Genomic DNA, 13295 nt, shown 5'->3' with positions numbered 1-13295 from the left:
TTCAATTCAGAACACAAAACTATGCATGTGATCTAAATTTGAAGCCTGTAGCTTCAGAAATGTGAAAGTAGGTCACTAGGTCAATCTCAAGATCAAAGTTCATTTCGGTACACAGAACTTTGTATGTGGTCGGAATTTGAAGGCTATAGCTTGAGAAATGTGAAAGCAGGTCACTAGGTCGAAATCAAGGTCAAATTTCATTTCGGAATATCAAACTATGCATGTGGTCCAAATTTGAAGCCTGTACCTTCAAACATGTGAAAGTAGGTCACTAGGTTGATGTCAAGGTCAAAGTTTGTTTCGGTACACAAACCTATGCATGTGGTCCAAATTTGAAGGCTGTAGCTACAGAAATGTAAAAGTAGGTCACTAGGTCGAAATCAAGGTCAAATATCATTTTGAAACACAAAACTATGCAAGTGGTCCAAATTTGAAGGCTGTAGCTTGAGAAATGTGAAAGTAAGTCACTAGGTCAATGTCAAGGTCAAAGTTTGTTTCGGTACACAAACCTATGCATGTGGTCCAAATTTGAAGACTGTAGCTACAGAAATGTAAAAGTAGGTCACTAGGTCAAGATCAAGGTCAACTCTGGTTCATCTTGCCAGTCAAAACTATACATGTGGTCCAAATTTGAATGTTGTAAGTTTTGTACATGAAAATTCTAAAAAGTTCTTCCCTATGTAAGTCTATATGAACCATTTGACCCCGGGCGGGGCCATATTTGACCCTGGGGTATAATTTGAACAAACTTGGTAGAGAACCACTAGATGATGCTACATTACAAATATCAAAGCCCTAGGCTTTTTGGTTTGGATAAGAAATTTTCAAAGTTTTTCCTATATAAGTCTATGCAAACCATGTGACCCCCAGGGCGGGGTCATATCTGACCCTAGGGGAATAATTTGAACAATCTTAGTAGAGGACCACTAGAAGATTTTGTCACATACAAAATATCAAAGCCCTAGGCCCTGTGGTTTTGGACAAGGTTTTTCAAAATGTTTCCCTATACAAGTCTATATGAACCATGTGACCCCCAGGGCTAGGCCATATTTGACCCTAGGGGGTTAATTTGAACAATCTTGGTAGAGAAACACCAGATGATGCTACAATACAAATATCAGAGCCCTAGTTTTTGTGGTTTGGACAATAACATTTTCAAAGTTTTTCCCTATATAAATCTATGTAAACCATTTGACCCCCAGGGTGGGGCCATATTTGACCCTAGGGGAATTATTTGAACCACCTTAGCAGAGGACCACTACATGATGTCACATACAAAATATCAAAGCTCTAGGCCCTGTGGTTTTGGACAAGAGGTTTTTCAAAGTTTTTCCCTATATAAATCTATGTAAACCATGTGACCCCGGGATGGGGCCATATTTGACCCCAAGGCAATAATTTGATCAATCTTGGTAGAGGACCACTAGATGATGCTACATACCAAATATCAAAGCCCTGGGCCCTGTGGTTTTGGACAAGAAGATTTCCAAATTTTTTCCCAATATAAATCTATGTAAATTATAAAAATAAACAAAGGGACATAACTTACTCAAAAATTGTTAAACCACTGATTTTCAGAGGGACACAACTAGGGTACCAATACATCATTCTGACAAAGTTTGGTCAAAATCCCCCCAGTAGTTTCTGAGATGCTATAACGAGAAATTGTTAATGGACGGCCGGACGAACGCAGAATGATTTGAATAGCCCATCATCTGATGATGGTGGGTTAATGATCAGTCAGCTTTGCCACTCAGCCATGGACCAGTTAAAAAAAAAATGCCCTTCTGTGCTGAACCACCAATCTTCAACAAACCAGTTGGACGGCTCACTCAGAAGCAGTGTTTATTTTGGAAGCTTAAATCAACAGTTTTAATGTAAAAAAATATTAACCTATTCAATTTAGATACACCATATATATCTCAATATGCTATTTTTTCTTACCCATAATTTGGATCAACCACTATATCAAATGGATCGGCGAGATCTCCTTTTACAACAGTTTTCCTTCTTGTACAGGAGGTTCCATTATACTGACACATTTCTATCTTTGAAGTCGACGCATCTGTCCAGTACAAATTCTTTCCAATCCAGTCCACTGCAATGCCTTGTGGGTCATTCAAACCCGTGATCTGCAAGACAGATAGGCATTTAGATAATTCCACGATTTAAACACTACAATGGCTGCCTGCATGATCAGTCATTTTGAAAAATTTCAAACAGGCATATTGTTTTCAATAGTGGTCTAATTTAAAATTCTTTCAGTGTTACAAATACTGTAAAAGCACATATTTTTACTAGGTCAAAATTTCGTTAATTTGAAATTTTGAATATGATCTAAAGGTTTATATATTTGCAAATTATAATTAAAACCTCGTGAAAATTTCTGCTCTTACAGTAGCCTGACCATTTTTTCAATTTAAGATCAATTCATTAGGCTTTTTTTCCCTATAATACCACTAAAGAACTCAAAATATAAAATTACAGCCTCCCATATGAACTTACCAAAGTTTCTTCCCTTTTAGCAACAGTTGTCTCCCTTCTCTTCCTTTTCCCACTGCTGTTACTGTCTTTCTTATCGTTTGAATTTTTCGTATCTTTTTGTTTAAATGTTCTCAATATGATGGACTTCCGTAACTGCATGTTTTTCACAATGAACATCTTCCAATCAACCTGATTCCAAGACGAAACGTCAACATCAAGGGAGATGATCTTTGAAGCATTTTCTGATATCTGTAATCAATGAACGCAATTATAAAATGAAAAATGACAACTACTTATCAAAATCTGATAACGCAGAAATTTCAATGTAGCATGGTTTGCTTATTTTTAAAGTAATTTTATAAGGGAAATGATATATTTAGTTATATAATATATCCAGTATGAACAACTCCAAAAATGTACACAGCTGATTTCTTTCCTACTAGGCAACATTCACAGGAAATTAAACTTTACAGAGCAACTGTACCCAATAACAAGAGCTGTCCGTTGACAGCGCGCTCGACTATTCAAAACATTGATAGAGGTATAGGATCAAAATATTACTAGAGATTTTCAGACAAAAGAAAAAGAATAAATAAGACAAACGATGTACCTGAATTTGTGGATTTGAATAAGTCTTGCACTATATGGCAATGTGTGACCATGATGGTTGGTCAGCATACAAAGTTTCAAAGCCATATATTAAACAGTTTAAAGACAAAATATGGAATTGATATGCGAAACTACACTAATTTCTATCAAAAAAAGGGCCGTAACTGAGCTAAAGTCCTTTTCCTAGGTATGTAGACTATGATGGTAAACAAGTGGTCAAAGTTTCAAAGCCATACGACAAACAGGTTTGATAAAATATGGACTGGTATGAAAAATTTAACTGGTTAAAAAGTCCAAAAAGGGCCATAAATCAGCCAAAATTGTTGACAGAGTTATGTACTCTTGCCTACAGATGGGAATCATAATGATAACAAGTGTTTAAAGTTTCAAAGCCACATGTCAAATAGTTTTGACAAAACATTGATTTGTATGAAAATTGAACCAATTTCCAAGTCCAAAAAGGGCCATAATTCAGCCAATTTAAATCCATTACAGAGTTATGTACTCATGCCTACAGATGAAATCATGATGATAAACAACTGTTCCAACTTTCAAAGCCACATGTCAAATAGCTTTTACAAAACATGGACTTGTACAAAAATTGTACCAATTTCCAAGTCCAGAAAGGGCCATAATTCAGCCAAAATAGTTGACAGAGTTATGCACTCTTGCCTACAGATAGACACTTCTATAATAAACTAGAGCTATCACTAAAGGTGATGAATGTACCCCCCGCATGCACTGACACAGTACAATGCAATCTGACACACACAAGACTGCATAATTATGTGGACTGTATGTATATAGACTGTATGTATAAGTATAGTAACAAAAAAAAAGTCCCATAACTATGCAGAATATTTATCTAAAAGAATGTAACATGCACCATGCACAACTAGGGTTGGTACTGATCACTTGTGTGAAGTTTCATTAAATTGTGTGAAAGGGTTTGGTAGATTAGGCACGCACAAGATTGCATATGCAGACTGTATGTACATAGTATGTTAACAAGAAACAAAGTCCCATAACTATGCAATTTTTGTCGCTGAAAGAACCTAACATGCCCCATGCACAACTACTGTTGGTACTGATCACTTGTGTGAAGTTTCATTAAATTGTGTCAAGGGGATGAGGAGAGATGGTGCGCACAAGATTGTGTCCATGTAAATAGTATACTAACAAAAAAAAACAAAGTCCCATAACTCTGCAAATTTTTGTTCTAAAAGAACCTAACATGTCCCATGCACAACTACTGTTGGTACTGATCACTTGTGTGAAGTTTCATTAAATTGTGTCAAGGGGATAAGGAGAGATGGTGCGCACAAGATTGTGTCTATGTATATAGTACAGTAACAAAAAAAAAGTCCCATAACTCTGCAAATTTTTTTCTAAAAGAACCTAACATGCCCCATGCACAACTACTGTTGTTACTGATCACTTGTGTGAAGTTTCATTAAATTGTGTCAAGGGAATGAGGAGAGATGGTGCGCACAAGATTGTGTCTATGTATATAGTATAGTAACAAAAAAACAAAGTCCCATAACTCTGCAAATTTTTTTTCTAAAAGAACCTAACATGCCCCATGCACAACTACTGTTGGTACTGATCACTTGTGTGAAGTTTCATTAAACTGTGTCAAGGGGATGAGGAGAGATGGTGCGCACAAGATTGTGTCTATGTATATAGTATAGTAACAAAAAAACAAAGTCCCATAACTCGGACAGACAGACAGACAACCTGAAACCAGTATACCCCCCCTTACAACTTTGTTGTCGGGTGGTACAACAAGTGATAAAAGTTTAAAAGCCATATGTCGAAACACAAAATAAGAACTGGTACGAAAAACTTAACCAAGATTTCTATGTTAAAACTAAAACTGGACATGGTGATGGTACACAAGTGTTGAAAGTTTCAAAGCTTCATCTCAAAAGACTGTCAAAATGTTGACTGGTTTGAAAAGCTTAACCAAGATGTGATGCCGACGCTGTGGTGAGTAGGATAACTCTACTTATTTTTTGAATAGTTGAGCTAAAAATGACATGGTTATGAGCTTGATTTTTTACTAGTTGTGACAAAAACAGGTTTTTATAACTGGTATTGAAATTTCCAAATTTTTGACGAAGATTCTGCATACAGAAAATGAAGTCGACTTTACAGAATCCTTGCTTAAATGAGTCGCACCATGAGAAAACCAACATAGTGGCTTTGCGACCAGCATGGATCCAGATCAGCCTGTGCATCCGCACTGTCTGGTCAGGATCCATGCTGTTCGCTTTCAAAGCCTATTGCAATTAGAGAAACCGTTAGCAACAGCAAGGATCCTGACCAGACTGCACAGGCTGGTCTGGATCCATGCTGGTCGCAAAGCCACTATGTTGGCATGGCTCAATTAATTTCTATTGTATATGGGAAAACGCAATGTACAAGTTCATATGCTGATGTCAGAGATATCTGCTTACAGATTAACCATAGCCTGCTGGTGGCAAGTGATTCTGCCTTTGTGACAAGTGCAGACTAAGATCAGCCTGTACATCCGTGAAGTCTGATCAAGGTCTTCAGTCAATGAATTTTCAGTGAAAACCCCTTCAAATAATAAATGGTTTTGCCTGAATTGAATGATGGACCAGTCCATTTTGAAAATTTAGCGAAACACCTGAACATAAGTTATACCTTAATACAAATTTACATTTACTCACAACCTATTTTATGATTCCAAAGGCAATATCCTGGCTGTATTCTAGATTCACTGAAAAATGTTTAGCCATGTATGTGTGTAAAAAAACTTGCACTCTTGTCTGTACCAAAGTTCAGTAAAAAAAAAAAAAGGAAGGGTAGTATGGCCATTTTGTCTTTTTACTTACATTCCTACCAGTCGAGTCATCAGCGTAGAGATCAATCACTTTCTGTTCGTATATCTTGTCTTCGTCTGCAAACACTAATATTGGGGAGTCACCTGTATAAATGTAGAAACACTTGTGTTTATCAATGAAATATTTTGTTTATACTGTACTTGGATATTTTGCGGTTATCTGATTTTGGAGAAGCTTGTCCCACTCAGGGTGATTTTACTTTTGTTTATGTGTTACTCAGGGTGAAGGTTTTAAATGAATTGTACTTTTGAGTTAAATCCATCTTTAAACTGTCTGAATAGCTATGAATTTCTGATAATTGATGTGATGTAGAGGTGAAGATATATGAACCGCACCATGAGAAAACCAACATAGTGCATTTGCGACGAGCATGGATCCACACCAGTCTACGCATCAGCGCAGTCTGGTCCGATTCCATGCTGTTTGCTAACAGTTTCTCTTATAATTGCAATAGGCTTTGAAAGCAAACAGCATGGATCCTGACCAGACTGTGTGGATGCACGGGCTGGTCTGGATCCATGCTGGTCACAAACGCACTATGTTGGTTTTCTCATGGCGCGGCTCAATTTTATGTACGTCATATGGTGACTTTCCAGCTGAATGGCTTTCTTACATGTAAAAGCTCTACATTCTAAAGTGAGGCTCTTAAAACTACCGCAGTAGTGACCAACTGTTTCAAAGTCTTCTTTCCAGAGTTCTAGATAAGCTGCGTATTTGCATATTTATGCAATTAAAGGTGCAGAAAACCCAGCTGAATTCATAGTGTGCGTACTGAAACGCAATTAAAATTCCTAATACCTAATTCATTAAAAATTGGATGCATATTGTATTATCTGTATTACAGAATGGGTACGAAACTTTAACACTAAACAACAGACTGCATGGTTATACGTTACGGCAGAACTGGTAGCTATTTATCGGAAAAAGCACAGGACCATTCAGTCTGATCGGTGTTATTTGAAAGCTTTGTTAACAAACAAAAATGCAGATAAAATGACCACTTCTAGTACTAAAACATTTTGCAGATACTGTATAGCTGGTTATATTCGCAGAGGTTTAATTTTTGCTAAATTTGCGGTCAACATTGACAGCGCGAAATCTAAACACCGTGATTATTTTTTACCGCGAACATATACATTTCACCAAGGGAAAGCCAATAACAGGGTGATCTAGTGTTTATCGTCTATTCCCTTTATCACTAATTGCTTCGATCCTATAGATTTAGAAATTATACACATGAGAAATAAAGGTGTGAAAAACATTGAACTGTTTGTTATATAGCGGTTATACTTTACAAATCGATTTTTGTTAATTGTAGTTGCCTTTTCATCATCATTTAATTTCGTTGGATCCGGCAAAATTATTAAAGGCGACCTTTTTATACTGCATTTCCCTTTATTAAGCCATTTCCTCGTAATAACCAACTTTTTCGTAGACTAGAATACACGTAACACCAAGAATACAAGAACCAGATGTAATTTTCATTGCAATTGCTGGATTTAATATAAACATGGGGTTTGTATGAGTACTTCGTAAGGAGCTACTTACAATGTGTTTCGAAATGTGATTACATATTAATAAAACAGTGGTGAGATTATTTCAATGCATTACAGAACTTAATTTCGCACGTGTTGAATTATTACTAGTAGCTTCTATTACACACTATATGCGTCTCTATTCAGACGACGACAGATTTATTTGCGTGTTTGTTATTATTTGCATGTCTAGGAAGAGTAACCTCCCTTTTTTTGTTTTTGATCAAGGTTTATAATTCGCAGTAATAGTAGTTTCCGTGAAATCAAGACACTGTGATTTCAAAACTCTAAAGAAAACGCGAACATTTGTCACCGTGAATATATCCCACTATACAGTAAACATTGTTGCAGCAGAAACAAACAAATAGAAAGATATTTTGCTGTTCAACAAAGACAGTTTTTCTGTTCATGGTAATATAATGCAACCATTACTGGCCAACATCTTATGGGAGAGCAAAACATTGCGGTGAATACATCAATGGGGATTTTGTGGATGAATTATCTCCGACTGCATTTAAAGGGCAAAAAAATACGATGGAACAAGAAAAAAAATATCCTTGGTTAAAGTTACATAATTAGAACTATAAATTAAAATACACATTTTTACCTTGCTTACAGGCATGTAGAAAATTAGTCAAACCTGGTTAATGATACATACTGTAACAGTAAGCATGTTTCATCCAATTTAGCCACAAGAGAAACACAAGCTGTCACTATTGGTGACAAATGCCCCCGAAGACTGTTCAAGAATGCTACAGTTGTCTGCACAAAAAAATCATTCATAATTTTGTGACCTTGACCCCACGGACCCTAGTCATATGCATGATGTACCTCAATATGGTTAACATTTGTGTCAAATTATTTTCAAATCCCTTAATAAATGGCAGAGTTATGGACCAGACAAGAAACACCTTTGACTTCCAAGTGTGACCTTGACCTTGAAGCTATGGGTCTTGGTCTTGCGCATGACACATCATCTCAATATAGGGATGCAAAGTAATTTTAAAATCCCTTCATCAATGGCAGAGTTATGGACCGGACAAGAAAAAGACCCAGACACGAAATAGACCCAGTTAACCTTTGACCTTGACCTTGAAGCTAGGGGTCTTGGTCTTGCACATGACATGTCGTCTCATTATGGTGAAATACCCAATTGGGTTTAGCAAATACACAATTACTTTTGAAAAAGCCTTGGTTATTTTTACCCAATTCAGATTTCCAAAACCCAATTCACACAAAAAGTGATGGGTAAATACCAAATTGCATCAAAAGCTTATCTGGAGCTCTGTCAGACTTCCTTTTTGAGTTTAATGTCTCACTGTCACAATTATAGGTCATATGACTTCTAGCTTTCATGGTGGAGGAAGGCTCCAGGTTTCTTGATAGAACAACCAACCTCCATAAGCCAGCTGGAAAGCTTCCTAACACATAGAATTTAACGTCCAGAGTAAGCTTCTAATCCACACTGGGACAAGTGATTTGAAGTCATAAACCTTAACCACTCAGCCACAAAGACTCCCTTATTCAAAGTCATCAACCTTAACCATTCAGCCTCAGAGGCATCTTTATACAAAGTCATCAACCTTAACCACTTAGCCACATAGTCACTTTTGAAGGCAAAATGCTCTAACTTCACCCTAACTTGAATTTGAACCCACTACCTGTGGGTCAAGTGTCTGATGCCCTATCCCTTACAGCCCACACACAAATCAGACATGTCGTATATATTCACCTCCAGGTATACAGACGGTGTTGTTATCTGCATCCTTCGCTTCCTTGTATGTTATGTCACATGTACAATTTATCTGGCTGTCATTCCTTGAGTACGAACATCGCTGTGAACATGTTCCAAAATCAGCACAAGGATTTGCCTCTGTAAATAAAACAAAAAAGTTTTCTTTGGTCTTTGTGACCTTGATCTTTGAGTAACCTTCCATAACAACAATAGTGATTTACCTGAAGTGTTAATAAGAAACTGTTTAAAGTTTGAGAGATGTTGGTATTATCCTTTCTCACTTAAATTTTTCGACATTAAAAAAGTTAACAAATTTAACTCTGGTCTCCATGACCTATTATGTTGGGTCACAGCTCCCTAAAACATCAGTCTTTAATTATTCTCAGTTATGTTAACTACTTGAAGCAGTTACACTTCCAAGATTTTAGGATTAGTCTAAAATCGGTTTTCAGTCTCAGGGTCAGTGTCATCTTGACTTTTCACCCTAAAAATTGAAGGGCTCCTCCTCTTGTGAAATTTATTTCAGTCATGTACCCATGACCTATTGTTTTGAGTCACAGCTCCCTAAAACATCTCTCTTCTCAGTCATGTAAAGTTGAAAACTGTAATGCTCAGTTATACTTCCAGACTATAATATTAGTCTAAAGTCTGTTTCTTAGTTTCAAGGTCAGTTGTCTAGAATTGTCACCTTAAAAATTGATGGGCTCCTACTGTTTAAAGCTGTAGTTACTGTACTTATCTTACTGTATGTGTCAGCAATAAAAAATATTAAAGAATGAATGGACAACACAATAACACACATGTAATATGTCCAACAAGAGGGTGATGATGACCCTGGATTGCTCACCTGAGTAAAATGAGCCACATGTTTAAAATGGCAAAGCGATACTAAAATATTATAAAGTAGGTCACCAGGTCACATTCATGGTAACTGAAAGTCAGTTTTAAGATCTGTGTGCAAAACTGTGCAGACTATCCAAATTTCAAGGCTGTATCTTAAAAAACAAGAGAGAAGGTCAGTAGGTCAAGGCCGCAGTCAAGTGACCCCTAACTGCATGGGGTCATCAGGTAATTATAATTATAAACAGTCTAGAGAAAATGATCTGATAATTTTTGAAGTATCTATTCCTATATATAACTTATATGAGAAATTGACCCCCAGTGTGGGGCCTCTTTTCACCCCAAAGGCATAGTTTGAACAATCTTGGTAGAGATCCACTAGGCAAATTGCAACATACCAAATATCAAAGGCATAGGCCTTAAACTTTCAGACGAGAAGATTTTTACTTTTTCCCCCTATATAAGTCCATGTAAACCTTGAGATCCCCCGGGCCAGGGCCTCTTTTCACCCCAGGGGCATAATTTGAACAATTCTGGTAGAGGACCACAAGAAAATGCTACATACCATATGTCAAAGGCCTAGGTCTTGTGGTTTTAGACAAGATTTTTAAAAAGATTTTCCTATATACAGTGAAACACCGCTCGCTCGAGGTCGCAAGGGGATGAGCAAAATGCTCAAGTTATCCATGGTTTCGAGCGACCCAAACATTTGCAGAGGAAACGGTGATGCGTAATAATAACACACTCGTGACATTTTCAAGAAAAATCGTATTACAAACGTTATTTATGATAGATCGTAAATGGCAAATGTGAAGAAACAGCTAAGACATTTTATTTATTTGAAATACTGTAATCGAATTCGCAATTTTTTTCTCCAAATTAAGATCTCATAATTATCGTCTCATTTTTATGAAAAGGCTATATTATTTCCTTTATTTGCATGCAAACAATTGTTGAATAAAATATTAAGATTTCATAATTATCTTCTCGATCCCGCAAAAAATGTAATAATTTATAACAATTTGGATCAATAAAATTTTTCTTCCACCTTTCATCAATAATTAATCTCATTATCAGATCAAATATACCACATACAAACATTTAAGACAGTCGGGGAATAGACCATGCAATTCTCACGGCGTGAGAAAATTTTAAAATAACCGATACATTCTGACTGCCGAAGGTGTGAAAAATTTTGCTCAAGTTTGCCATAAGCAACAAAGAGTAAATTAATACACAGGGACCAGGTGTCATGCTCGAGTGATCGAGTTATCGATGCTCGACCCAGCCATGGTAATTTCACATAGAAAATAGAAGGAAATCGGCCGGGACTACATGAATTGCTCAAGCGAGCCCGGGTGCTCGAGTCATCGATGCTCAAGGGAGCGGTGTTTCACTGTAAGTCTATGTAACTCGGCACCCTTGGGGTGCGCTTCTTTTCCTCCCAGGGGCACAATTTACATAGTCTTCATAGAGGTCCACTAGATGATGTCACGTGCCAAATATCCAGGCTCTATGCCATGTGGTTTTGAACAAGAAGATTTTTAAAGGTTTTCCTTTCAGTTGCCATGGCAATCAGAGTTCTGCTTGGAATTCAATTCTTTGAACAATTTTGAAACGGAGCCACCCCAGTGAAGTTTGGTGTAATTCTGCTTAGTGGTATTTAAGAAGAAGATTTTTTAGAAAATGTTGACAGACGACAGACATCAAGCGGTCACAAAAGCTCACCATCAGCTGTTGGCTCAAGCGAGCTAAAACAAGTGCTAGAAAAATTCTAAAGTCTTTGATTGCATGAAAATATTAAGACGAAAAACAAGCTCACCAACACAAAGTCTTCTGTTATTATCCTCAAGTACATAACCTGGATCACACGAACATTTTGTCATGTGCAATTCGCTAAGATAGGTACATTTCTGATCACAGCCACCATTCAATATGCCACAGGACTGTAACTTGTCTGAAAACAGGAAAACCAAATACTTAACTCTCTTAAAAAGTCGAATTTTCTATCAAACATTCTATTGTCTGACCTTAAATTACACTAAATAGTCTTACCAATTTTACAGTTCAATATGTTTGTTACAAAAGCCTTTATCCCCTTACTTTGTTGTCCAGCACCTCCACAGCCAACAACTTCATGATAAATTACAGACAGTGATCTTTTTTTCTAACTCTTTTTTAAAATTCCCTTTCAAAATTTAACCCAGTTAGCATAACTTTTTTCTTTAAACATTTTTATCATTACTTAAATGTTTTTTTAAAATTTCAGTTTACCACATTACATTAGTAGTTATCTAAAATACACAGGTATATATCATAAGATGGAAACAATCCACATTTTGAGACACTATATTAAATGACTCATACAAACTTTTTTTTCAAAGTTCCCACTTAATGTCACAGATGACTAATGACTGTTTAAAATATTGCAGTAAATAAAATAACTGCAAAATTCCAACAATAATCTACCAAATAATTCATAATGGCCATAAACAAGTGCAACAAATAAGCAGAACTCCTTCAAGACAAATGAACACAACAATTTGATCAAGTTACAGACACCTACTTCTTTTATCATAAAACTACAGCGGACTGAAAGTTCTGACTGCTTTAAGCATGTTTAATTTATCTATAGTCAAAAAGATTGTTACAAAAGTATTTCATGACGACTGCTCTATTTGGAACTTGCCTTTAGCACAAATTTTGGCTGCTTCATCATCAGCGTCATCATCATCACCATCATCAGCACAGTCTGGCTTACCATCACACAACTGGTGTGGGTGCAGGCATGTACGATTATTGTTACACTTGTATGTACCATATGGACACTTAGAAATGGCTGAAACAAAAATATGTTCATGACTTCATATATTATCAACTGCTGACATTGTACTTCAGGGAAGATTTTTATTTTATATCATTTTTATATTTTGTGATAGTTATAAATAGAATTACCTCTCTTAACATAATAAGTATTAACCCTAAGCATGCAGGATACGATTGATTCTGCCTTTGCGACCAGTGTAAATCATGATCAGTCTGCACGAATGCACATGCAGTCTGATCATGATCTACACTGTTCGCCATTCAGTCAGTATCTTTTTGGAAAGCACCCCTTTAAACAGCTAATGGTACTGTCCAAATTGAAAGATGGACAAGTTCATTATAGAAAATTAGCAGGGTAAGGGTTAATATATGACCTGTTTGTGCCTTCTTAACATA

At 36.5% G+C, this 13295-nt stretch overlaps 1 protein-coding gene across 3 annotated transcripts in view; it reads right to left on the bottom strand.

Moving 5' to 3' along the window:
• Window positions 1-13295, bottom strand: part of LOC123539304 (low-density lipoprotein receptor-related protein 1-like) — a 286494-nt gene that overhangs the window by 31873 nt on the left and 241326 nt on the right. For all 3 annotated transcript variants that reach the window (XM_053530562.1, XM_053530564.1, XM_053530563.1), the window contains 6 exons: window positions 12763-12912; window positions 11896-12030; window positions 9231-9371; window positions 5955-6046; window positions 2506-2733; window positions 1945-2132 (listed from right to left, as the gene is read on the bottom strand). In XM_053530562.1, the coding sequence (XP_053386537.1) occupies window positions 1945-2132; window positions 2506-2733; window positions 5955-6046; window positions 9231-9371; window positions 11896-12030; window positions 12763-12912 (934 nt within the window). The remainder of the gene's footprint in view (window positions 1-1944; window positions 2133-2505; window positions 2734-5954; window positions 6047-9230; window positions 9372-11895; window positions 12031-12762; window positions 12913-13295) is intronic.

This window comes from Mercenaria mercenaria, chromosome 18, assembly GCF_021730395.1.
Source record: "Mercenaria mercenaria strain notata chromosome 18, MADL_Memer_1, whole genome shotgun sequence".
NCBI classification, from domain to species: domain Eukaryota; kingdom Metazoa; phylum Mollusca; class Bivalvia; order Venerida; family Veneridae; genus Mercenaria; species Mercenaria mercenaria.
The sequence above is the reverse complement of the archived record's forward strand: the minus strand, read 5'-3'. Positions and strand labels throughout refer to the sequence as shown.